This window comes from Paroedura picta, chromosome 9 (assembly GCF_049243985.1).
Source record: "Paroedura picta isolate Pp20150507F chromosome 9, Ppicta_v3.0, whole genome shotgun sequence".
NCBI classification, from domain to species: domain Eukaryota; kingdom Metazoa; phylum Chordata; class Lepidosauria; order Squamata; family Gekkonidae; genus Paroedura; species Paroedura picta.
In genome coordinates this window covers 24,272,221-24,298,295 of record NC_135377.1, presented here as the reverse complement: position 1 = coordinate 24,298,295, position 26,075 = coordinate 24,272,221, and the positions used below count along the sequence as shown (strand labels likewise).

At 42.4% G+C, this 26,075-nt stretch overlaps 1 protein-coding gene across 2 annotated transcripts; it reads right to left on the bottom strand.

Moving 5' to 3' along the window:
• Positions 1-9,824: 9,824 nt before the first annotated feature.
• Positions 9,825-26,067, bottom strand: TMEM64 (transmembrane protein 64). Of its 2 annotated transcripts, none has more exons than XM_077351947.1 (3): positions 24,949-26,067; positions 14,927-15,082; positions 9,825-11,788 (listed from the first exon to the last, which is right to left on the bottom strand). In XM_077351947.1, the coding sequence occupies exons 1-3, from the start codon at positions 25,636-25,638 to the stop codon at positions 11,594-11,596; spliced, it is 1,041 nt and encodes a 346-aa protein (XP_077208062.1). In that variant the 5' UTR covers positions 25,639-26,067; the 3' UTR covers positions 9,825-11,593. The 2 variants fall into 2 exon arrangements, with proteins under 2 accessions (XP_077208062.1, XP_077208061.1); XM_077351946.1 differs by having other exon boundaries at positions 24,889-26,059.
• Between the last annotated feature and the right edge of the window lie 8 nt (positions 26,068-26,075).

Sequence of the window (26,075 nt, the reverse complement as noted above, 5' to 3'; positions counted from 1 at the left end):
GAAAGAAGAGCTACTTTCCAACTTTCTGCAAGTGTTGGGCAGATCTAACTCTGAAATTCTGGTTCTTGGGGCCATTCCGCACAACTTTAATATAGCACTAGTCTTACATTTTGTTTTCGCCACTAAAACTACGTTCCGCATGACGTCATGAGCAAACTGCAATACTCCTGCAACACTAGCGCCAAAATCGCTTCGTTGTAGCGATTTCCGGGGAATCGGGAAAAGTGGATTCACCCTCAGAAAATCACTACACTCTTGCCAACAACATGCAACACTTGCGAAAAAGGCATGTGCTTTTTGGGAGCATGATAACAACCACCCATTGGCTGTTCCATTTGATTGATGGCCAGGGGCGGGAACAAGCACAGAAAAAAATCGCTTCCTTTCTAGCGATTCCTGCGAGACTGGAAACCTGTGGGGAACGAATGAAACGCTACTGGATTCCACTACAAATGAAGGTATGCGGAACGCCGAGATTCCACTATTTAAAATAGCGTTTCCGCTTTGTGAAAGCAATTGGCAACATTGGTCCTTGTGCCATTGGAATCCCCAGAACATAATGAGCTGATGTTACTTACATCAGAGGGATTTGTTATTTTTGCCCCAGGGATGCAGAAACACATTGATCTGATAGTGATGAGATCTTCCCAGACTAGCTCCCTCCCACTGGCTCATCTCCATAAATGTCAGTTCTTCCTAGAATGAAACAGTTTTTCCTGCTCCCCTCCACAACAATAAGTAGGGTTTCCAACTCTGGATGGGGAATTCTCGAGATCTGAGGATAATGCTTGGGGAGGGAATAGCCAGAGGGGAGTTACACAGATACGCTGTCACTCTAGGAGTTCTGCTTCTCCTAAACTCTTTGATACACCCTTTGTGTAATTCCGGGAAAGCTAAATGTCTCACTGGGAAATTAATACACCATGCTGTTGCTTTCATACATGGCAAACTGCTAAGAGGTTTACAAATAGCCTTAAAAATACCACCTCACTTTTGTCTCATAACTGTACCAATTCTCATTCTTAAGCATAATCCTTTCAATGCAGAAACATTTTATACATTTTATATACATACCCAGGATTTTAGGCTGTTTTCACCACAGGGAGTTTGATACATTTGAAAGCATGTAAAGTGGATTTTGCAGTCTGCTCTACCTTCCTACTACTTTGCACACCTGAACATACTTAACAGAGCACAGAATTGCAAGTAAGAGAGCCTGTTTAAGAATGGTGAGGAGGGAGTAAAGTGTGGCATTTCCCCCCACACTTGTTTAACAAGAATAACCATATAAGCTGATCACGGAGCAGGCAGGAGAACAATACAGAATTCAACTTAACAAATCCATGACTGCCACTAGCATGTGAACGACAGACCATTCACAGAAGGGTTCTATCAGTGGCTATTATGCTGAGTAAGCCTACTGATGCTTCTGCGCTTTGAGACACTGTACCTCTTAATGGTCAGATGTAATGGCACATAGCCCTGCCTGTGAGCTTTTCATGGCATCTGGCTAGCAACCATTGAAAACAGAATGTAGTGCCAGATGAAACCCTGATTTCAGCCAGCAAGGCATTTATTTCTTACAGGAGCAATGAAGTGTGAATAAAACTGTGAACCCTTTGAAATAAAACAAATTCATCTAACATATATCTTATTTTATTAGTCATAACAATATAAAGAATGTGGCATTCATGGTGCATTTGTTATTAAATTCACACATGCATATGCATCAGATCAGATGTCAAGTGTTAACTTACAGGTCTTGAAGCAGTCATTACAGATCCAGCACCATAACATATGACGTTTTCATGGTAACAAAAATACATGCAGAGTGGCTTACACGGGCGGGAAAGAGATGATGTTTGAAAAATCCTGCTCATGTGTTGAGGCCCACGAGGGACAGGTTTTTAGCCTACGAGTCTTAGTCTAAAGCAGTGGTTCTCAACCTTCTTAATGCCGCGACCCTTTAATACAGTTCCTCATGTTGTGGTGACCCCTAACCATAAAATTATGCAAGTGTCCTTTCACAGAAAGTAAACCAAAGCTGACCAATGGCGTGAAGATCCATTGTTCATGATTGTATATAAATGGGTTTTTGTCCAGGGTTTCTCAGTTCAGTTCTGCCTCTTGTCCCACCATACCGATCTTGCTCTTTTCCATCTGCAGGAGGAGCGGCAACATTGGCGGCGGCGCACCCCCCCCCCCCGGGACAAACTACTTGTCATGCCATGACCCCTGTGAAAGGGTTGTTCGACCCCCAAAGGGGTCCCAACCCCCAGGTTGAGAACCACTGGTCTAAAGAGAATTATCTATGCCAATGGTCAAAAGAAAGGATCTCCCTTCTAACAGCTGGACATGAAAAGCGAAAATAAGAGAGGGACACAATGACCATTTATGCACTGGGAACTTCACTGCCCCAGCTCCTGCACAGGAGCACAAATCAGGGGTGGATGAGGTGCACCAGGCCAAATGCTCCCCCATATGGATGCAGGAAAAGATGGGGCAACCTGCCATGACTAAAACTCCAGGCTGCAGCACAGCATGAAACCTTCTGTGCATAAACGGTCAATGACTGGTAAAGCAGAGTCCACTCTGGTTAGTATTTAGATGGGAAACCACCTGGGAAGTTCAAGGTTGTTATGCAGAGGCATGCAATGGCCAACCACCTCTGAAAGTCTTTTGCCTTGAAAACCTTATGAGGTCATCATAAGTCAATTGTGACTTGATGGCACTTTCCACCATCACCTTAAAACCCTGGCCTCAATAACTCAGACAAGCCTGATCTTGCCCTGTTTCAGAAGCATAGTCAGCCTGATTAGCAGTTGAGCAGAGACTGCCAAGTCCAGGGTTGCAACACAGAGGTGGGCAATGGCAAACCAATTCTATTCAGCTCTTGTCCTGAAAACCCCACAGGGTTGCTAAAAGTTGGTTGTGATTTAATGGCATTTTCCACCACCAACTAACTTAAGCAGAATCCATTGCAACACATCCCACCATCTTTCTGTATAGTTTCAAGTGGGTAGCTGTGTTGGTCTGAAGTAACACAACAAAAATAGAATCCAATAGCATGCACTTGAAAGCTCACGCCTTGAATAAATTTTTGTTGGTCTTAAAGGTGCTATTGGACTCTATTTTTGTTGTGCCTCTTTCTGTATGGCATTCGTCTCATGTTTATCTAGATAACCAGTGTATCTAATAAGGGCCCTTCATGAAAGTAACCCAAAAAGGCAATCCACAGACAAAGAAAGAAAGCAACAGTCTGATGAGGACTAAAAATGCTCCACTGAGGCAGAATTACACAAGCAATCAGGTCCATAGTCGCGGTGGTGTACAAAGGGATGTGGCCTCAACAACGGCCCTTCAATCAGCATACTGGCTGTGAAATTTGTTACAAGTCTAATGCCAGTGAGAGGGCATTTCCTTCTCAGGCTTTGCCAATATGGGAGAGATTCTCCTTTCTTCCCTCCTAGTCTTTGCCAATTAGAAAGTATTTTCCTCCCTCCCTCCCAGGCTTTTGCTTTGCACTTTGCTCCCTGCACAAAACAGCTGATCTGTGTTCTAAAGCATGCAACACAGTCCTTTTCCCACCTTAGCTTGCTAGCTCATGCAAGTCATGTATTCCTATGATCTGCAGTACTGTAACACATTAAGGAAAAAGCCTCCGGGGAGGGGACTCTTATTTTAGCCTTGGATGTGGAGCGTTCAAAGTTGGAATCAGAGGGGGTGGATGGCAGCAGCTGCCACTGCATTGTCTTTCACAAGTGTGTGACTATTTTATAGTGTGTGCGGCTGTTTTGGCCCTTGAAAACATTTGAGGTGAAGGAGTTATGCACGAAAAGACGACAGCAGATTGGGGCATCCTAGCACTTTAAAATCTCTGTAAAATGGTAATAAGTATTGGTGCTAGCAACAATTTTGCCTTTTTAAAAAAACAGGGCTGAGCAAGGGAAGGGAGTCAATCTCTGTATCTGTAGAAAGGAGCCTCCCCAGCTGCTCTTCCCATCTATGTGATGCAAAACAACTTCCCTTCCACTGCATGCCAGGGAGACTGTAGCAGCAAAGGAAACGTGTGTGTGTGTGTGTGTGTGTGTGTGTGTGTGTGTGTGCAGGCGCATGCTCACGAGGATGTCAAGTCCATGCTGGGAAATTCCCAGTAATTTGGGAAAGGGCCTGGGGACGGTAGAGGAGGGATATTTATCAGGTATGATACCATAGAATCTATCCTCCAGGGGTAACTGCGGCCCTCCAGATGCCCATGGACTACAATTCCCAGAAGCCCCTGCCAGCATTCGCATCTGGAGGGCCGCAGTTTAACTACCCCTGCTCCAGACAAAGTGATCTCTCTAGTCCGGTGATCACTTGTAATTCTGACAGAGCTCCATGCACCACCTAGCGGTCGGAATCCCTAATGCATTCCAGCCTGCATGCCTATAGTTCTTATAGCAAGCTATGCAGAGCCTAACCCAAGCAGAATTTGGGATTTTTTTTGGGACGGGGGGGGGGAGGGGAGGTGAATTCAATGGAGCATGGTGTTGTGAATGAAAGGGGCCATCCAACCAAAAATGCACCACCTTCTTCTACAATCTCTGTTAGCAAAGCCTCATTTCATGCTCAAAGGAAAAAACAGTCACTTTTATGGTGTATTGGTATATGTGTACACGTGGATTGCATTTGGCACACTACAACTCAGGAAAGTAGGACAATACGAGGGTGGAATCCACATGCCTTTATAAGACTCTGTTTATCATGCTTCATGCCAGCACCGGCTGCACCGCCAGCTTTGTTGCCAGAGGGCGCTGGCCCAGGACATTGTCTGGTACATTCCCAGGCTGCCTGGAGACCTGGCTTTGGAGCTCCTGGATGACAAACAGCCCAGGCCCAGCCAGGCTGATACCCAGCCATATGTGCTGGTTTATCTCAAAGCCTTGGGACAACCTAGTCTTGAAAACTTGCAGCATCAACGCTACCAGATGAGCCCCATACACTCACCAGAGTGGCAACAATGGTGATGCCAATCTACCTTGCCAGCTGTCACATTGGCATGCTTGGTAGCTCGCTGTCCAGGTAAATGGGGCCCAGCTGCAACTTCTTCCTCTGATGAGGATTAGGTCCCTCTGGCTGAGGGCTGCTCCATCCTGTTCTGTGTAATTCAGGAAGACCTTGAGACTCTGGCCCTGACTTTCGACCCCAGCTTGGCTTGACTCTGCTCCCCGCTCTGCCTGCTGTGTACTGTCTCCCTTGGCTCCTGACCTCCTGGATGGGACTTTGATTTATGGCTAGCCCTCTGTCTCAACACAACCACCTGGCTGAGTAGGTGCAGTCCAGCAGGGCTGCACATTGTGTCTAAATAAAGGGGATCTTTGGTTTTAAACAAAATGGATTATTGTTTAACCCTCTTTGTAGAGTGATCCTTGGTAGAGCTTTTGCACCATTTCCTAGCTGATTCGTAACAAAATAAATAATGCCTCCTCTCCCGCACGATCTTCTGGTTACGGGCCTGCAAGCAACTGACAAAACGAAAACAACAGCAACAAGAGGGTGGGAAATCAGTCTACCCCAATTGCCAAAGAGCTTATAAAAGCCTAAACTTCAGGGGAAGGGGGATGAGATTTCAGAGTTTGAAAGATCTAACCTTTGTACTCTGGCACATCAGAGCGAGATATTAAAAATTGCACAGAGATATAAAGGAAAATTAGGACATACACCAAGTGTACTATACTAAAACCTTGCTAAGAACAATTTGAAAAGAAAAAAAAATCACAGGAAGCAACTTAGTTGTCAGCTGTTAATGTAACTACCCAAACCAGATCAACAGAGGAAAGAGCTATCAAGTTCAGCATCTGGCCAATGGATCATCTATACCAGGGGTAGTCAAACTGCGGCCCTCCAGATGTCCGTGGACTACAATTCCCAGCATTCGCTGGCAGGGGCTCCTGGGAATTGTAGTCCACGGACATCTGGAGGGCCGCAGTTTGACTACCCCTGATCTATACATTTGCAACTCGAAACCTCAAGAGAAGGAACAATATGAGCTTTCCTCACCCCAGTCTTTCACAATATAGATCTCACTTTTTAAGAGTTGTTATAGGCACACCTGCAGGTAGCAGCCATCTTATTTAAAAGTTCTTCTATCCAGTTCTCACTGTTTTCTCCTTGTTTCAGTACCCCCATCCTTACATGCTTTTTAGGTTCTCACAATCAGAAATTGGCATATTGCCATAGCATTATAGGGATTTATTGCCAACATCTGCTAGTTTTTAACAACTTTCATTTTAAAAAATGAAATAAAAATGAAGTGGGGAAAAAAAGAAAACAATGTCTTTTATACTTCAGTTGCAAAGGATTAGAGACTTTGTTTGAGGTACAAGTATATGCAGAACAATAAATAAACATATTACCTAATCCAAGCATATTACCTAATCCAACATCCAAACACCAACGGTAGCCTGTTCTGGAGACTACAAACAAATATTTAAAAATATAAGGTGATTTGTCTTCTCTGCAGACCAATTACAGCTTCTATATGATTTTAGGACACCAGGTCAACCCTATACACCCTGACCATAGTAGTACAATTCAGCCAGGTTTAAGAACTAATAGTTACTCCCCAAAGTTTTGATGGGCAGTTTGTTAGCACCATATCTCATGGCCAAACAGCCTACAAATTAGGTTTGTACTGCAAGGTATATGTGTAGGGGGATATATTTGAGAGAAACAGATTTCACCTGGATGCTGTCAGCTACTTTAGTAGTCAAAACAGATTAGAGAATCTGTGCTTGGCTTAAAAAATATCAATAAGGTATTTCATTGGTATTTCTAAATTGAATACACATCCCAAAAACCAACCACCTTTTCTTCCCACCTCCCCCAGCACTATTCAAACATGAGCATCTTCTTTTTACACATGGAACATAATTTCATTGGAAAAAAACAGAATTGCACTTACCTGTAACCACTGTTCGAGTGGTCTTCTGTGCAGGCACTCATGGGGCTACCCCTTTCCTCTATCTCTAGGGTTATCTTTTCCTGCTCAAAGGGTCATGTGGCAGAGGTGGATTGAGCATTCCTCCCCAAAGTTGCCTTCGCCTCCGTGATATGTCCCAGCATATTTGGCAGCCCACAGCGAGAAAAGGAGGGAGTGCTGCGTGCCTGCATAGAAGACCACTAGATGAACAGTAGTTATCCTGTTTTCATCTTCATGGCTTCTGTGCAGTCCCACATGGGAAAATAGTAAGCTCCCCTACTCTAGGAGAAGGGTGTGGGTTGATCACTGGAAAATGCTAGAGCTGAGGTCAACATTATGTCCTAAATTCCCTGCAGTAAGCGAAACATCACAGGACCTAAGTCAGGAGTGTCAGATGGCTGATATTATGAAACACTTAATTCCAGACCTAAGGCTTTTGCCATTCCAATCAACTGCCCTGAATACATCTTCAGATCTTCCATAGACAAGGGAGCTGATGGGTCAGCAACCATATCCTCAGGAGATGTCATTAAAATGTCCTCTGATATCTGGTAAAATATAACCTCTAGGTCAAAACCATGATGGAGGAACCCCCCCTCAAGGAGATATTAGAGCTGTCAGTCTTGCTTCGATCTTATGGGATATTTTGTAGGTTGCCATGGATTGTAAGGATGCCCATTATGGTAATAGGTCTCACTGATTTTATTGAGACAGCCACTGATTGGGTGGTTGTATGTCTGTTTGCTCCTTATGTGTATCACAGGTTAGTCCCTTGGACAGTATCTCATTTTCCAAGCAATCTGGGCACCATAAAACCCTTTTCAATGGTGAGGGGGTCTTTGGATGAAAAAATTGAGTCAACATTGAGCCTTGATGGTTGTGGTGTCAGGGAGACTTCAATCTGAAGAATGTCAGTGTCAAAGCTTGACACCTAGGAAAGACTGCTTGTCAGCGCTGGAGTGGGAAAGATTGTTGATCATGAGCTGGAGAGCAATATTGGGTTGCCAGTAATTAGGCCTGACTGGCTCTTTGAAGATGTTTGGCACACTTCTTAGCCTTTTTGGAAGGCAGTTCCAATACTGGCCTTCGGTTGAAGGCATGAGATCGTTGGCTCCGATAATAAGGGTGTTGGTGCTACAGTCATCGAATGGACCCTCATGTCCATCTGGGTCTGGTTTCCCCATGAGGGTCTGGGGCTCCTAGGGATTTTTCCAACAGTGTGGCTTAAGTTTTGTCACTTTCCCCTCACATGCCTTAGAAGGAAGGAATCTACAGGCTAGCATTGTGGTCCTCTTCCAAGCATAGGAGCCATGAAATGTGATTCTAATGCTGAGTAACTCTTGCTCTGCACTCCCCACATTTCTTAAATTGTAGGCTGAAAATCTTCAGAATATTTCATGGTAAAAAAACTCATCCTATCTTCGAGGCCCCACAAAGCAGCATATACAAGAACATCTTCTCACATTGGAAGAAGAAAGCTGAGGGGAGGAGTGCTCACCTGGCTTATCACATGATCTTTTGGGCAGGAAAAGGAATCCCAAGAAACAGAAGGGAAGGCAAGCATTCCAAAGCCTAGAAGTTTCTTCAGAAAAGCTTAGAAGCTCTTCTCTGTGGTGGCCTGCAATCATGCAGTTTCAATGTGCCTGTACATAAGCCATGAAGTTGAACCGAGAATTTAACTTTATTATTTACGAACAGTGAAGACATTGATACTATAAGTTTGTTAATCCTAAGAAGAGTTACATCCTTAGAAACCTATTGACTTCAATGAACATAGAAGGGTATATTTCTGCCTAGAATAGCATTGTGACTTAATAACTTCAGGTATTATTGCAGGAGGGCATACTTTTATTTATTTATTTATTATTTTTCAATTTATTTCCCGCCACTCCATTGCGGCTCGTGGCAGATTACAGTGTATTAAAACCCCATTAAAACCCCATTAAAACACATAAAATATTACCAACATGGTGGAAAATCAATAAAACTCGACTCCCCCCCCCCCATAGCGGGGTGGAGAAGGAGGTTATCAAGCATGGCATACTTTGGCCTCCTTCCTTCTAGCTTCCAGCCTATATCTATCATTTTGTTATAGTTAGTGTGCACTTCTGTAACAAAATTATTTGCAAGGTATAGAAAGTATTAATGCATGTTGACCTTTATACACACCATCACTCAAACGGTAAATTTTTAAAAAATTGTCTTGAGAAACACACTCACAGTAAACCGTTGTTTACAAAACATGGTAGAACTAAAATAACTTCAAACTACTCCATTGTGAAGGGTTCTTCATTGTTTACAAAGCTGTTCACAGAACATACATACTGAGGAAGACTTAAATGGGATAAGATCCAGTTTACTTTGCTGACTGGATTTACTTTGAAGATAGAAGTCTTGCTGGCAGAGATCAACCATTGTTCTTTGTCAAACAGTGCCCTTAAGTAGTAGCCATATTCCTTCATTTTGAAAGTCAAAGAATGTGAGTATTGAGCTAAACTCCTGGAAACCATTAGTCTTGCAAACAGTACCGATGACATAAACAGAGCTTCAAGAAATGTTGTCAGGACTAAGGACCTTGATGAAAAAGTACTGTCACAACTAATGAATTTTGCTCACAGTGCAATCTGTAAAGGATAAGTTTGAAGTGAATGGACTAGCTTTTCTGGTTTGTGACTCATAACTCCTAGTTAGTCACTGGTTAAAAAAAAAACACACAAACACAAGAGCCCACTGATGGCAGATCATTAACAAAATGAAACTGACCTATGCTCCTCAAAATCTTTTTTATTATTAACCGACGATTATAGTCTTACAAAAAGAAGGCGGTACTGAAGAAAAAGCAGCAAGTAACACAAAAATGTAAGAGCCCAAAGTGTACTTTATTGTTCTGAACAAACTAACCAAGATTTTAGACAAAAATAAGATTTGAGTTCAAAGTAGTTTTTGTGCTGGTTCCAACTGCTGTGAAACATTTTTTTTTGTGAGTACATAATTCAGGAATACAAATATGCATCTGTAAAGAATTATGGTACCAACACACAAGCACAGATAGGCTTATTCCAGTCCAGGCACACCCACAAAGAAGCATCTCAGACTCTGCAGAAGGATCGCTATATCATATGAAATATATTATTTTTAAAAATGTTTACAGATTCCTGAGCCTCTATGACACCTCTGCACTTTTCTATTCAGTTATTTCCCTTGATGGAAAACCACTGCCTTTCCCAAGGTTATGCACGTTTAAACAAATGCAAAGAAGAAAGGTACAAGTACAATCTTCACAGCACTCAATTGGTAAAATATCAAAGTACTGCACAAATGGTCTACCAGAAGAACAACATTTGATGGTTGGAGGAAAGTATATTAGGAGGGAATTATGTTGATATTTAAAGCTTTCATTAAAGAAAAACCAAACGGCTTTCTATATAAAATAAAGGCCACGTGATGCATTAGTACCGTATTATTCTCAGAGAGCGATTTAGTTCCTCCTATTTTGTAAGTCTTATCATGCACATAAAAGTGAAGCTAACCTGTGCGGCCCAAAAAACATTTTATTTATTAACTAGAAATGGGATTGTAACGGAAGAGCCCTTTTGTTACTAACAAGGTTGGTAAAGTCAGAACAAAAACTTGCATTCCCCCTGCAAGTTCTGTGCCGGAGCATTATTTGCCGCAATCCATCATATACTCCGTAGTTCCCCTTTTACTTTGCATATTACACAGTGTAACTTATAATGTTATATAAGAGCACTTAGTCCCACAATGTAGGATTTAAACTTATATGTGAAAAATTATGAATGGCTCCACAACATTTCAGTAGCTTACAAAAATACATTCAACCAAAGATTTATATAAGGTTTCCTTCCCTCCCCCACCCCTCGCCCTTCAGCTCAAGCTGAAACAAAAATAAAGTAAGGGAAGCCAAACAGTTCCAGAAATAGCAAAATTTCCATTTCCCCGGGTTTCTCTTTTCCAGAGGGTCACCAGAGAGTACCCAGGGAACCCCTGTTCCCTGTCACAGACAGGAAAATTACAGGGAGAGGTGTCGCCTCCTCAGGAAGCACTTGCCTTGCCTTCACAGCCCTGGAGGAAAGACTTTCCTTATGCTGAGTGCTCGCCTGCCCATGAGGGAGAACATACTCCATCCTGGAGATATTATGAAAGCTAAGCACATTCAAAAGTACTGTACATGAAGTTGCATACTCTACACTCATTCACCAGTACTAAAAGATCTATCGCATTATTATTATTATTATTCGGCCATATAAACAATGCAAAGCAGAAGAATATTTACCTCGGGGCTATTTTTCTCAGGTCTGTGGAAGCAAACTCAAAGAAAACCTAAAGTGCAGACTACAGGCCATGACAAGTAGAATAATGAAAAAAGGTGCAGCCAAACTTGTGTCTATATTTACAGTTACTTAGCCACCTACTGATTCTTTGCAAGAAGTAATCCACTGTGCAATTTAAAAAACCGCCAGCATGGTTGTGCCAGAGTACATCTGTAACCTGTTTGGGATTTACATCTTGCTGAGATGCTCAGAGTTAGGTCTAGGCAATAGGTTAGGCTACTCAGGTTCACAACATCCTAACGTAATACTTTGGGAAGGGAGGAGGGCAGAAGAGAAATCATACAATATTGACTCCTCCTCCAGAAAATGCAAGCGTCCTCTTGTTGCAAAATGTTGAACTGCTGCTGCTGCTTGAATGGCTGCTTTGAACAAGCGATGTCTTCATTTCCATTTCACATGCAACAATGGCCGCATTCAGCTCCACTTGAGCCCGGTGGACAACATAAAACATGAGGCCTATACTTATTAGAATCTGTGGACAAAGCAAAAGTTGTACTGCTCAATACTTTCAACTATGGTGATGAAAGCAAGGAAAACATTCCATATACAGGAAAAAGACAATTTACTAAACAGCTTTTCTAGGTCACTTTAGTGGTGATTATATATACATATATTAAAGAGGATACAAGCCTGCACAATGGCCAGGAGGAAAACTACACATCATCTGGGACTGTACTACAGTCTCTCCTATGCTTTGCACTTGTTCATAATGTTGCGTGAACCCAATTGCATGCATGACTTCAGTGCAGTCTGAAACAAATGCAAATGCCGTGTGATGTTAACAGCCACAATGGTGTCTAAAAAGCACCTTAAGTAAAACTCACAGGAGGATTTAAAGTTAGATGAAAGGGTATCGTTCTTCTTAAATACTGTTTTCACAAATGAAAGGGTATCAAAAGTGTTTCAAATTGAAGTGATAAAACTCTTCCAACACCACTTTCAACAGACTTATATCTGTTATCTAGAGCTGACAGGTAACTCTTGTCTCAGTACAATATGTTCTTTTGACTGAAATCTTATCAACAGAACCAGAGAAGGCAGATCTAATAACACTACGGTAAGACAATCCTATGGCACTGCACTATTTTGTATTCCTGTTAGCATGGAATTAGTATAAGGTGAGGCCTAAAGTTCAGGTCTAAAATAAGCAGCTTCTTACCCATCTACTCATGAACTTCAGCAGCCTAGTTGCTGTTGTTGTCAGCCATTCAGTTGTATCCGACTCCTGGTGATCCCAAGAGTCTTGGGATCTCTTGGAATCTTCCTTAGTCTCACACAAGTGACAGAAGTAATGAAAATGTCTAAACCACCTCTATTTCCATATTAGAATGTTAGATACGGCATATGAACAGAGGGAGTTAAGTCTGGAACTTGTTCAAGAGGCAAGGACTTTTTGACTGAGGTTGTATAGCTGAGCAACTGTTTGAGCTTCTGCCTAGCTCTCCCTCTTGCTAAACGAGTCTTCTGAGGACCTGCTACTGTCTGAAGTATGTACAAATCCTAGTAGTAAGCAGAGTGACAGAAAGGCAAACTAAATGTGACAGAGAACTCTCAATATTTTTATTGCATTATCTTCCATTAAAAATTCAGTGTTTAATTTCTCGTTGATCAGTGTTTTCCATCAGCACCATCAGAACAGAAGTTAGAGCCTTCTGGATCAGACCACTGGCCCATCTAGTCCAGCATACTGTTCATGCAGCAGCCAGCCAGTTGCCCTGGAGGGTCAAACAAACAGGACAGAGGTCCAAGTCCTCCCTTGCTGTTGCCGCCTGGCACTGGTATTCAGAGGTTTGCTGCCCTGGTAGATGGATGCTCCTCTCAGTCACTATGGCAATAACTATTGATGGATCACCAGACTAAACAAAATGGAGAACTCATAGCTGCCATGAATCTGGTGTTGCGATGATAAAGTGATTTTTAAAGGCCTCAAGGCTGCACATTTTCAAGTGTCTAAAGAGCTGACCCCCCTCCCCCCGTCTTTGAACACTTAAAAAGGCATGAGGTAGAGGGGAGAGTTCTACACGATGGGTCCCATCAGGCCCTAGAAACATTTTAAAATGGTAATGGCAAATTTATGGCAGCCATTGGTTACATAAATGCCTATCTGAGTCTGGAGAAAAGTTCAGAGAAAATGGAATAGAGATTTTGCAACAAACATACAAACAGAAGTAGGTTTGATCTAAAAATGCACTGTAACCAAGCATCAACTTATTTAAGGGAAAACTATTATACAAATACTAATTTTGGTATTGCAAGAGGTCTACAGCAGATTCTATGAATACATTTTGGCAATGTCCAATAACAGAACATTTTTGGAGGAAAGTTTTGGAATTAATTATAGATATGACAAAATACAATCTTCCAGGGCACCCTAAGGTAATTTTTGATTTTTTTTACAAAATGCAGATAGATTCAGATGGGTATCTGTGTAGGTCTGAAGGAGCAGAACAAAGCATACTTCTTCAGACACCTGAAGAAAATGTGAAGTGTGCATGCACATGAAATCTTATACCTTGAATAAAACTTTGTTAAGTCTTAAAGGCGCCACTGGACTCAAACTTTGCTTTAAAAAATGTAGTTCATGAATATTTATAAACGGTTGGGTTTAATTACTGCAGCTAACATGTTCATAGCTTCCTCTTGGGGAAAAAGTTTGCCTCCTTGTGCAGAGGGGTATAAAGTTTTGGATATCATGTTCATGTCAAATTTCATTCAGGTAATAATTTACAAAGTAATACATGTACTGGGAAGTTGTTTGTGAAGCACTGGTATAGTCAGGAACCCAAAGGTTGAGCTGCAACAACAATATTAAAAAAAACATGGGAATGTACTCTTGATGTAGAGCTAGGCAAAAGCTGAGAATGGTGGCCTCAGATAGTACATATTTTAGAAGGTGGACTCCAAATCAGATACTCTAGAACAGTGGTCCGCAACCTTTTTAAGGCTGCGGACCAGTGGGGGGGGGATCCGTCTGCTGCGCATGTGCGTTTGCGCCGGCAGCCGCGCTTCCCTCCCCCCCCTCCTGTAAAAAGAAGCTTGCAGCCTGGGAAGTTTCTTACTGCGGTGGGGAGGGGACCACTGCTCTAGAAAGACTAGTTGGAGCAACACCTAATAGATTTTTCTTTGCCACCCAGCAAGCCTTTTGATTTTGATCTTGCACAAAAGAGCATTCCACACAATAATTTAACCACTGAGGAAGACCCCCCTGGGGTTGAAACGCGTTTGGTCCATTTTGTCATGTGCAGTTAGATATGTGTTGTTTTTACTACATTGAATCAGTTTACTTTGTGTAATAAATATTTGCAAAGATTTTTTAATATTGTTGCAGCTCAACCTTTGGGTTCGTGACTTTCTGATCAGGTTGGAGTTCGGTTTCCTTTTTTCGTTTTGCGAAGCACTGGTATAACCAATATCAAGAGGACATTCACCATATTCACCTTGCATTTTGGAAGTTTGTGTTCCTTTGAATATGAAGCAGCATGCTACACTTTTGAACTATAGTTTTAAAGTGGCACATATTACAATTGCCTATTTAGATTTGAAAACAAAGAGACAGCGATAAACTCTGCAAAAGCAATCGTTGAACGAAGCCTAACCACCAACAGCTTACCTGTAAACTAAATATAAAATAACCACTAACACTTTGTTCTGCAATAACATCCTCCATTGTGCGCAGGGTGGTGCCCAAGTAGGAGTTTAAGAGCTGAGTTGGAAGCAATCCAATGGAAGAAGCCATCAGGTAGTTAGGGAGCGAAAGATCTGTTATCTAAGGGAAGACAAGTAAAAAACAAAATGAGAAGATTTGGTCAATTAAAAAATATTACTTCCTACTCTAAAGAATATCATCTCTACTAACATTATCTAAATTCTTTCTTTTTATAAACCCAGTGGGTGAGATTTTTCTTCATGTGATTAATATATTAACCAGCCTCCATAATTCACTTATGCAGTTTCAGTTTGTAGGTTTAGAATAGAAGTGACCATCAATGCTTATTTGGGGTTTCTTAGTGAGTAGGTAGTTCAGACACTGAAGAAAGGCTTTGTGATTATCATCTTTGTCCAGGCCAAAATCCTATACAATTAAGTGCTTGCTGTCTTTATTACTTGGTTATAGCTGTTGGGATTTCATCTTTTGCCTTCTTTGGCTGTGCTCCTCAATAATAATTTCAGCTACTACTTGTATACTGCTATGTACCTTTGCCAGAAAAAGGGTTTATTACACAGCTGTTCAAAATGCTTAAATGTTCTCTCAACGGTTTCTCATTTTTGTATTTTAACACTTATAAAATATTTAAAAATGTTTAGCCATTTAAAATACATAGAAATATTACCCAAAGTGTTTATTTGGTAGTTACTATTGTTACACCTTGGGGGATCCATATCCAACCTGCATAGAGGCAGCTGCACTGGTTACCAGTTGAATACCGGATTAGGTTCAAGGTTCTGGTTTTAACCTTTAACCTCTGCAGTCTGGGTTCTGTGTACTTATGGGACCACCTATCTCCCTATGCCCCACACAGAGCTTTGTGCTCTACAAAAGCTATTAGACTGGAGGTCCCTGGTCTGCAGGGTGTTTGCCTGGGACAGCTGAGAGCCCTGACAGAGCTGTCAAAGTTCCACAACCCTGCAAAATGGAGCTCTTCCGCCAGGCATTTGGTTATGGCTGAGTGACCCAGAAGCCCCTCCTCCAAATGTTCCACTGGAACAGCTACCTGGAAACAGCAACTGGGGGGGGGGGTGGAAGAATTGGGTGGGACTGGTGAAGGTTGGTATGGGGGTGGGTGGGGTTAGGATTTTTTATTGTATTTTATTTCATGGTTCAAACCATTGTTGTTAGCTGCCATGAGCCAGCTGGTCTGGAGTGGCAGCTAAGAAATCTAACTACTAAAATAAATAAGTACATTAATAAATAGTCACTGAATTCACACTTCAAAATAATTTTAGCCATCAGAACAAATCTGGAATCCTCTGACTGTATTACAGAACATGTGATAGCCTTTGTTAGCTTTGATGGTGATATTGTGGGATTTATCTTTGGAATTAATATAGTAGAGTGTATGGCATTTTCAGGGAATGCAGTTAAGGATTTCTTTGTATTTTTAAAAGCAACCCAGGCTAATCTGATCTCTTCAGATCTCAGAAATGAAGCAGGGTTAGTCCTGATTAGTATTTGGATGGGAGACCACCAAGAAAGTCCAGGGTGGCCATGCAGAGGCGGGCAATGGCAAACCACCTCTGAATGTCTTTTGCCTTGAAAACCCATGGGTCACCACAAGTCAACTGATTACCCCTAATGAAACATTTCACAATAAAAGATGCAAATTGCGCTGGTTTAATATTAAGCAGTTCTTAATATTAAGCCAACACAGGAAAGTGAATAGAGGATTGAGGCTGGACCTGAAAAACCTGAGTGCAAATCACACAAAACTCACTGGGTAACCATGCGCCAGATAGCATCCCTAAACATACACAGATCTGAGTTTTTTGGAGAATGATTAAAAGCACAATAAATTATTTTCAGCAGACAGTTTAAGTAATTTTTAACCACTATTTAAACAATTCTTAAGTTGCATGTATGCAAAAAGAGCATCCCACTACAAAGCAAAGCAGTACTCAAACCACATACTGTGAGCACTGCTGATAAAACTGATAGTTAAGCTGAACATCAGTGGGAAGGCTTTTGTTTTCCATACCTATATAAATTTGAAACTAAGAGCTCCCATTTGTTAAGAACCCTGCTGACCATTGGGCCATCTAGCTCAGCATCCTGTATCACATACAGGTCAACCAGATTCACTGGAGGCCTAACACAGAGACTTAGATTTTCCCTGATATGGTGTCCTGGCACTGGTATTCAGAGTTTTATTGCCTCTGGAGGTTCCCTTAGTTACCATGGCTAATAAGGCTTGTTAGACATCCTCTATGAATCGGTCTAAACCCCTTTTAAAGCCATTTATGCCATGAACATAGTATCTTACTAGTTTTACTAAGTCTACAGCTCTGAGTGGTGACTCTCTCACTTAACAATGAAGATTTACATTAAGGTCTAGTTTCAATAGTTGTATATTTCTGAAGGACACACACCAATAGTACAAACTTAATTTGTGGGTTTGACAGGGTATTTTATTGACGAGTATACAAAAACAGGGTTCCATCTGATTACTTCTGTTGAAATCTAGGACATGATGGAAGAATACACATGAGAGATTCATTGCCAGGAGGATGCAACTGGTAATCTTTCTCTGCCTTTTAAATATTAAATCAGAAACCAGATATACTAAGTAGGACACTCATTAAATTTTATTGTACTTGGAAACTATCACAGAGATAAGCTGAGAACCTCAAAACAACAAGAAATGTTTGCGGTTTATCACTAGGCAGTTATCTGCTCAGAACAAACTAAAAATTGGCTGACGATTAAATATAGAACAAGCTTTGTTATCTGGTGCTCATGAGGAATGTGGTTGCCTGTTAATCAAACTTACTCCTTAGGGTTCCTGGGTACCCTGGCCACAGGTGGGTAGGATTGGCAGACCCAGATGGGACACTCCTGAAGACCTGGGGATAGAGCCTGGAGAGGACAGGGACCTTGGTGGTAAAATACCATAGAATCCACAGCAGGCATTTTCTCCAGGGAACATCTCTATAGACAGAAGATGAACTGTAATTCTGGGGAATCCCCAGGTCACACCTGGAGGCCGGTATTCTTATTATTCCTCTGCCCTGTCCCTTACTTACAGAAATCCACCATGACCAATTATGCCCCTTCACCCCCGCCAAGAAGGCATCCTCTGCAGCACATAGATGACCCAGTCATTGTATGATTACTGCTCCAGAACTGCTCTGTTGCCACTCAATGTGTTCAATGAAAAGGTGCCAACATTTTATAAGATGACCAATTAATACAGAAATTAAAACTTATACACCCAAGTGTCTAAGAAATATTTTACAAAGTTAGTTTAACTAACAATTTCCCAGATAGTTAAACACCTCATATCTCTGTTGGAGAGCAGCTGCAGCTGCCAAAAATTCCCTAAACTTTGACCTGTCCTGTTTAGAGACCTTTGTTCCAGACTTTATAAATTAGAAGGAACAGGCTCCAATGGTGGAAGGCATACTGAGAATCTGATTTAAGCTGTTAGGCTCCCATTAACAAAGCAAGGAAACACCCCAGTGCAGTGTAAACAAGTTTCTTCTCCAGACCAAAATATTTGTCCGGGTGAGGGGGGGGGAAAGCAATTTTGTTTTAAATGGAAAAAAGTTTACATTTCAGTTATATTCAGACCTTATTTAAAATCATCTGGTTTAAAACAAAACATAAATTTAACAAAAGCATGTTTAAAACAACATTTATCATTTCAGACCATGTTATCACACAAACTGAGCTAAGCCTTTTATTTAAAGTATAAAAGAAGGAACTAAGGTATCTCACAATTGATTCAAATATTATATTTTATGAATTCCTGTGTATCTCTTGGTAGACCAAAGACAAGTTAGTCTCTGTGTCTGATTAGCATCACTTACTGACTCTACTTAGGAAGCTTTGTTTATATATTTTCTAAGAACTGCAATGTATAGACGTACTTCCTATGTTGTGGCTTCCAACTTGCGGAAAGGCCTGCCTGAGGAACTCAAGAAAGCTTCCACTTTCCTGAACTTCCACAAGCTATACATAACTGAACTATTCAAGAGGGCATTTCTGCACTGCAGAAAATTGTACAAACTTGCTTGTATTAAAGGTTGTGATCTATATTACTATGTTTACCATTTTGTTAAGTAGGATCCTATTTAAATAATTTCTGCATTAGTTAATGTGTCAGTTAATGCTATGCTTCAGCCCTTTCTGGTGGTTTCAGTCTTCTAAAATCCTAATGTACTGGTTACTGAATGCTACATTATTGTGATTGTATTGGCTCAGTATATGTAACCCACTTTGAGTCCCTGTGAGAAAGCAGACTATAAATAATATAAGTAAATAAATAAAAAATCATAGAATCATAGAATCATAGAGTTGGAAGGGGCCATACAGGCCATCTAGTCCAACCCCCTGCTCAACGCAGGATTAGCCCTAAGCATCCTAAAGCATCCAAGAAAAGTGTGTATCCAACCTTTGCTTGAAGACTTCCAGTGAGGGGGAGCTCACCACCTCCTTAGGCAGCCTATTCCACTGCTGAACTACTCTGACTGTGAAAAACTTTTTCCTGATATCTAGCCTAAATCGTTGTACTTGAAGTTTAAACCCATTACTGCGTGTCCTCTCCTCTGCAGCCAGCAGAAACAGCATCCTGCCCTCCTCCAAGTGACAACCTTTCAAATACTTAAAGAGGGCTATCATGTCCCCTCTCAACCTCCTTTTCTCCAGGCTGAACATTCCCAAGTCCCTCAACCTATCTTCATAGGGCTTGGTCCCTTGGCCCCAGATCATCTTCGTCGCTCTCCTCTGTACCCTTTCAAAAATATATATAAATCTATTGCAAAATGCAAGTTTTGTTGGCAGAATCATAATTAAGTAGGCGCTCCCTCAGATCCAACTAAGAAACACTAGTCTACCCAATACCCTACCTATTTCATGGATCCACCTATCCATTTACCTGTTTATTTAGCTACTGTCTGTGGAAGAAGCCTCAAACCATTGCCAGATTATTACCTGCTCTAAAAATGAATTGCCACTGCTAATATTAAACCTATTTGTGTTAACCAATTTCTAAATAATTTCAATTTGAATTTTACTTATTTTAACTATTGTATTGTAAACTGCCTTGAGCTAGTTTGCTGGGAAGGTGATATACACATCTAATCTAATAAATAAATAAAACTATTCCACCCAATAACTACTAACACATTCTATGGAGGTCAAAGCACAAAGACTCTTGTTTAACGTTCTTACATATACATGGAGCAAAACTGAAATTCACTAATCTCACCCCTGGGCACCACACCCCCTTGTGGGCTACATCATTCTCATTCCCCTCTTCAAGCCTCCCACTCCTCCCCTTGCTAGCATACACCACACAGCTACTTTTCAGAGTACACAGGGGAAGCACCATATACCCTGCAGCAACTTCCTTCTTTAAAACTAGTTTAATAAAAATGTTTTGTCTGTATATAATCTACAGGGTCAGGTCTCAGACAGTACCTGATTCTATAAAGTCACAACTCAAATGTCTCTGACCCACGTTCTAATCTAGTCTGGAAGCAATTTTCTTTCGCTCCAGGAACTAGCCTGTGAACTTAGGATCCAGATTCATTTTTCAGACTTCAATTTCATCTTTAATGACCAAGTTTTGGGGCAACAAAGTTTTCCAATTAATTTTAACATGAACCCTAATCCTAATTTCTTTGGTAAATTCTTTGGTAACCATCACAAAAGTGCTGTAGTACTTAAATAAATATAGGACTGGCACCAATTGTCATCACCAGTATAGAACAGAATCATAGAATAACAGAATTGGAAGGGATCTCCTGGGTCATCTAGTCCAACCACCACACAATGCAGGACACTCACAATCTTATTTCTCATCCACTGTAACCTGCCACCCCATTGAATAATTTCTCATAATCCCATTATTTTAAAATGATCCATTTAATTCAATATTGGAATCAATGTAGAAGCCAACAGTTTATGCACTGGAGGTTTCATGCTGGGCTGCAGGCTGGAGTTTTAGTCGTGGAAGGTTGTCCCATCTCTTCCTGCACCCACATGGGGGAGCATGTGGCCTGGTGCACGTTGTCCGCCCCGGATTTGTGTTCTTGCACAGGAGCTGGGGCAGTGAAGTTCCCAGTGCATAAATTGTTTTATGCAGAAATTCCTCACTACTGCCTAACATAAAGTTTACATATAAACAAGTAAAGACGAGGATACACATTTATTTTTATACCATAGAACAAATTGTTGCCAAACGATAAACATGCTTTGAGCTAGATCCAGCTAGCTTTTTCACGCAATCTCTGTCAGTGTTCCAACTTAATGCAGCTTTTCTGAATGGCTTTGTCCATGCAGGTCCCATGGTCCTAAACCTAGCCTTTATAGTGCTCAAGGGCACTTCCTTCCATTTTCACCAGTGGAAAAACCAGCTGGATCCCTAGGACAAGTTTTAATAATTGCTATGTTTTGTTTTAACACTTGAATCTTAAAGGTCTGTTGACTGTATTGTTGTGGTCAGTTGATGAGATCTGTACATATTTCCTCTGAGAATTTCTGAAATATCCCTGCCCCAAAACTGACCTAATTAACTATCATCAAGGGTATTATAAAAGCATTGCGAAAAATACTAGGTGCCATGGTGACTTGTCAAGTGAGACTGGAAGAGGTTTTAAACCAGAAACACCACAAATCATTATTTAAATTAAAAAATGTAGAAGCCTGTGAGAAGGGCCCTAGAAACGTTTTCAGATTCATTTATAAGGGGGGAAAAAACGATTACCATCACACAAAACCTGAACTTCCAATATTGAACTGAAAATTGGCATTACAGTTCATGTGTTGAAACTTTTTGCGTTCAGCCCTTTCAACATATATGTGAAACTACAAAAACTGAATTAGGACCATACCTCTTTGGTGCCACAGAGTAACTAGGGCTCAGCTAATAATTCCCTGCAATTTTGGGTTTTATTCACAGACCATCCTGACTCCCAAAATGAAGATTTTAGGTTTGAGCCAATCCTTACAAGTAAGATTCATTTAAAAACAAACCCTGGGAAGATATGTTCCCGCACTTGCAGTGTCTCATCTAGTTTAGTCCTTAACAGTATAAATATTCTGGTGTGCCCAACCAATACTATTCTAATTCACATATGGCGTTCCATAATTGTGCTACAAAAGTTTATATCCACCACAGTATTTATTCCTTTGCATTACTACTGCAGTAATTTGCAATATTTATTCCTCTTTGGAATGCCAGCATTACTCATTGGTACATACATACATAATGCATAAACTTCTCACGCCCTTGATGGTGTACTTTCAACTGTGTTACCTTTTTGGATGCTATCAAAAAGGCCGCTGAAATGGTACCTTTATATCATGTATGAAGGGGCCCTTCAGCTAGTCTTTCAGCTCCATGACAGTCACTTAACCATAAGCAAGTCATGTGTAAAGTAGAAAGCCTTTAAGATAACCCTTTCATATAAATGTAATATGATTCTATATACATTCTGGAGATTGCCCCCATCACATGACTGAGATATCTCCTAACTGCATAGGGATTGTTCACCTGTATGTTGCTCTCACACAGTTGGCTCCACAGAAGAACTAAGTCACAAAAGCCCAGCAATCTGGTAACCTACCTTGCAATCCAATGCATGCATATCTATCCAGAAGTACACCCTACTATACTCAGTGGGGCTTACTTATAATATAACCGTACCTAAGATTACAGCCTCAGATTCTGAGCTGCAACCAGATTTTAACTTAAATTAGCAAAATTTTCAAAAACAAAGATTTCACAATCGTGTACATCTACTAAGTCCTTATTCTTTCTCCAAACTATTTTACTGAAGAGTCATTTCATTAAACTGGAATTACTTACAAATAAGTTAATGCCGCCCTAAAATGAATACTTAAGATCAATTCAAAGAACAAAATATCTGCACAAGTTAAAAACAATGAAAAAACTGGGTCAAGCCACAAATCAAATCTCTGGCTTAGTTGTTACTTTCCAAAATGTGTGCATGTATGCAAGAAATTCATATGCAGCTACACACAAGTTTTCTACTGATTACTGCACATAAAAATATTACATCACAACAGGCCCTAAACAGAGCACTCTGCAGCTTGAAACTGTACACAGGTGAGATGTCTAGCTAACGGAATAGTTATAGTGACATATTTATTGAAAAATATTTCACATTCCACCTCAAAAGGATTCATATCATGTGTGTCACACACAATATCCAACTTGTACTTTAAATGAAAAAAGGCTACTTCCATATGTAAGTTTTTTGTTGCTTAGCTTCCAAATCTGAGGACTTCTGGGGGGAGCATCCATACAATGCCGTGCTCTAAGCATCCTTTCCTCATCCTCAACTTGCATATTATTCCGAAACTAGCTCTGTTCCAACTTTTGATGAAACAGTGCTACCCAAAACCATTATCACGCCCTCTAGATTGAAAGGTATACAATTTCCTGCCCTGCAAAAGTGATATCCACTTGAGCAGTATTATCCTGCTGTCAACTCCTTGTGCCAGTCATTTTCCCCACTGTGCCTATGGAAAACATTTTATTTTATTTCTTTAAAAAATGTCTAGTAGCCCTCTGGTGTTGCAGTGGGGAGAAAATGATAGGAAAGCGGTAGTCACATGGGGCTGATGGAGGAAAATGTACCCTGTGTAACAATGCCACTGCCTATCTGCATGCCTCTGCATTTGGCAACAGCAACTGAAAGCCACACGCAGGATGCTGTATGTGTAGTGACAATCAGTCTCAAAGGGAATTGGCCCTAGAATATCACTTCTTTGTGTCAAGGAACACACAAACTAAGGGGCTGATCCTGATGTACAAGATTCCCCAATAAGAATTCAATGTTTTGTGGGGCTTTAAAAGCCATATAAATCATTCAAGAAAGTTGTGACCAAGAGCCAGCAGGAATCTGGTAAGGCTCATTTGAGGAACTTGGCCAAGAGTCCACTTAAAAATGAAGGCAAGCAGCTTTCTATAGTGAACAGTATGGAGCTCTAAAGCCTTTTCTTATGAAATGTTCCAAGTCACATCCACCGAAGTAACTTCCACTTCAGTTAAGGAAAATGTGCACTGAACTCTCCTCTGGAGGAAAATTCCACTGGAGGGGTAACTGAGGAGAGGGGACATGACCCCCTTCCTTCATCTCTCTGCTTCTAATCATGTCTAGATGAAACAGCTTTTCCTCACTTAAGCTTCTATTATACACATTTACACACAGCATATAGTTTGGGTCTGATAATTCCAGAATTTTTCAGATGCATATACCAAATCCACTCTTGCTGGAAATACCATCTCTTTAGATTTTTGTCTTTAATATTAGAAACTACCTAAAGCTCTTCCTGGAAGAAATGGTTTTATTTTTGCTTATTTTTTCATATCTATAATTTTGATATAAGTGACAATGGCGTTCCATTACTGGAATGCTGTTCATGTAATTTGGCATTAAAACAGTTGCAGGGTGACGATAGGAGCCTGGTCTGAGACAAGCCCGTAGCACTGTAGAAGGGTGGTCAGCTCTATTTCCCAGCTATAAATGGTTAACCTACTGCTTTAAGCCTTTTACAGGAAAATGACAGGCAAAATTTGGCTACCAGCCTTTCCCTCTCTACCAGGACTGAAAGCAGATCAAGATAAATTGCAGGACTGGGGTTGACCCCATTCCCTACAGCCATGACACCACAAAGGTTTTTCAGGGTCAGATTACACATTCTGACTTCCAGTTATATAAAGCCCTATAATTATGTGCAAGTTAGCTCTGAAAACATATGCTGGCCGTAAAAATGTGCCTTCTGTACTTTCTATTCTGTACTGACAAGAGCATTTCGTTTCCAAAGGCCCCTCTCCGGCATCCCTCATGAAAATGTCCCACCAGCTTCTCGCCAGAGCCACTCACAGAGAAGATTGCATTTTGGAGCCCAAAAGGTATAGGGGTGAGCCTAGCCAAGGCCACCACCTTGAGGCCGCTTCCTCCTTCCACCACACGGATGACGGCGCTGAGCTTCTCGCTGCCCTGGATCCTGGCTTGCACCCATCGGGCCAGCAGCTTCTTGCAGACCACATGAGAGATGAACGTGCCAATGAGGACCCCCAGCACCATGAGGCCCATGCCCAGCACGAAGCCATAGAGGTAGCCCGCGGCCACGTTGAGCAGAATGTAGCCCCAGCCGCAGGGGAAGGAGACCACGATGAAGCCCACGGTGAAGAGCAGCACGCCGGCCAGGCTGTCCAAGCTCTCGGCCCAGAGCATCAGGTCGCGCAGGTACTGGCGCACGAGGGCCAGCGAGGCGAAGCAGAGCGCCGCCAAGAAGCACACGCTCAGGCAGCTCTTGCACCAGCAGGTGCCCGGCACGCAGCCCCCCCAGCGCCACGTCCTGCCCTCGGCCGAGCCGCCGCCCGCGTCCGGCAGCTGGCACAGCAGCACCTCCGCCGCCGCCGCCGCCTCGTCCTGCGGGAGATGCGCGTAGTGGTGCAGCCCGTTCTGCTCGCCGAAGCACGGCCCGGCCGCCGCCAACGCCGGGCTCAGCTCCCCGGCGGCGCCCAGGCGAGGCAGCCAGCGGCCGGGCTCCGGCCGCGCTCCCTGCGCACCGCCGGCCTTGGGCGCCCGGGAGAGCAGCTGCAGCACGGCGGCCCCCGAGCTCCACATCGCCCGCGGCTCTACGGCGCCGACAACAACACGAGGGCCACGAGGGGGAGGCGCCGCCGCCGGCGGGCGGAGGGCGAACGACGGCTGCGCCTTCCCCGCTTCCCGGGCGGACGCTCGCTCATCGCCGGCACCGCCGCGGACGCTGCGGCTGAGGGGAACGGCCGCCGGCTGCTGGGGAGCGGGTCCGGGGCGGGGCGGGCGGCGGCCGAGCTGCTCGCTTCAGCCGCCGGCCCGACACCCCGGCAGATATTTCCCCGAAGACTCAACGGCGGAAGCCGCGGGCGGGCGGGCGCGACGGTTGCGGCCTGGGCCAAAGGGGCGTCCCGGAGAGCAGCAGCAGCAGAAGCAGCAGCAGCAGCAGCCGGCGCAGAGCTCCAGTTCCCGACGGCGCCCCGGCAAGGCCCCGCCGGACGGAAGAGCGCCCCGCTCTGGACTGA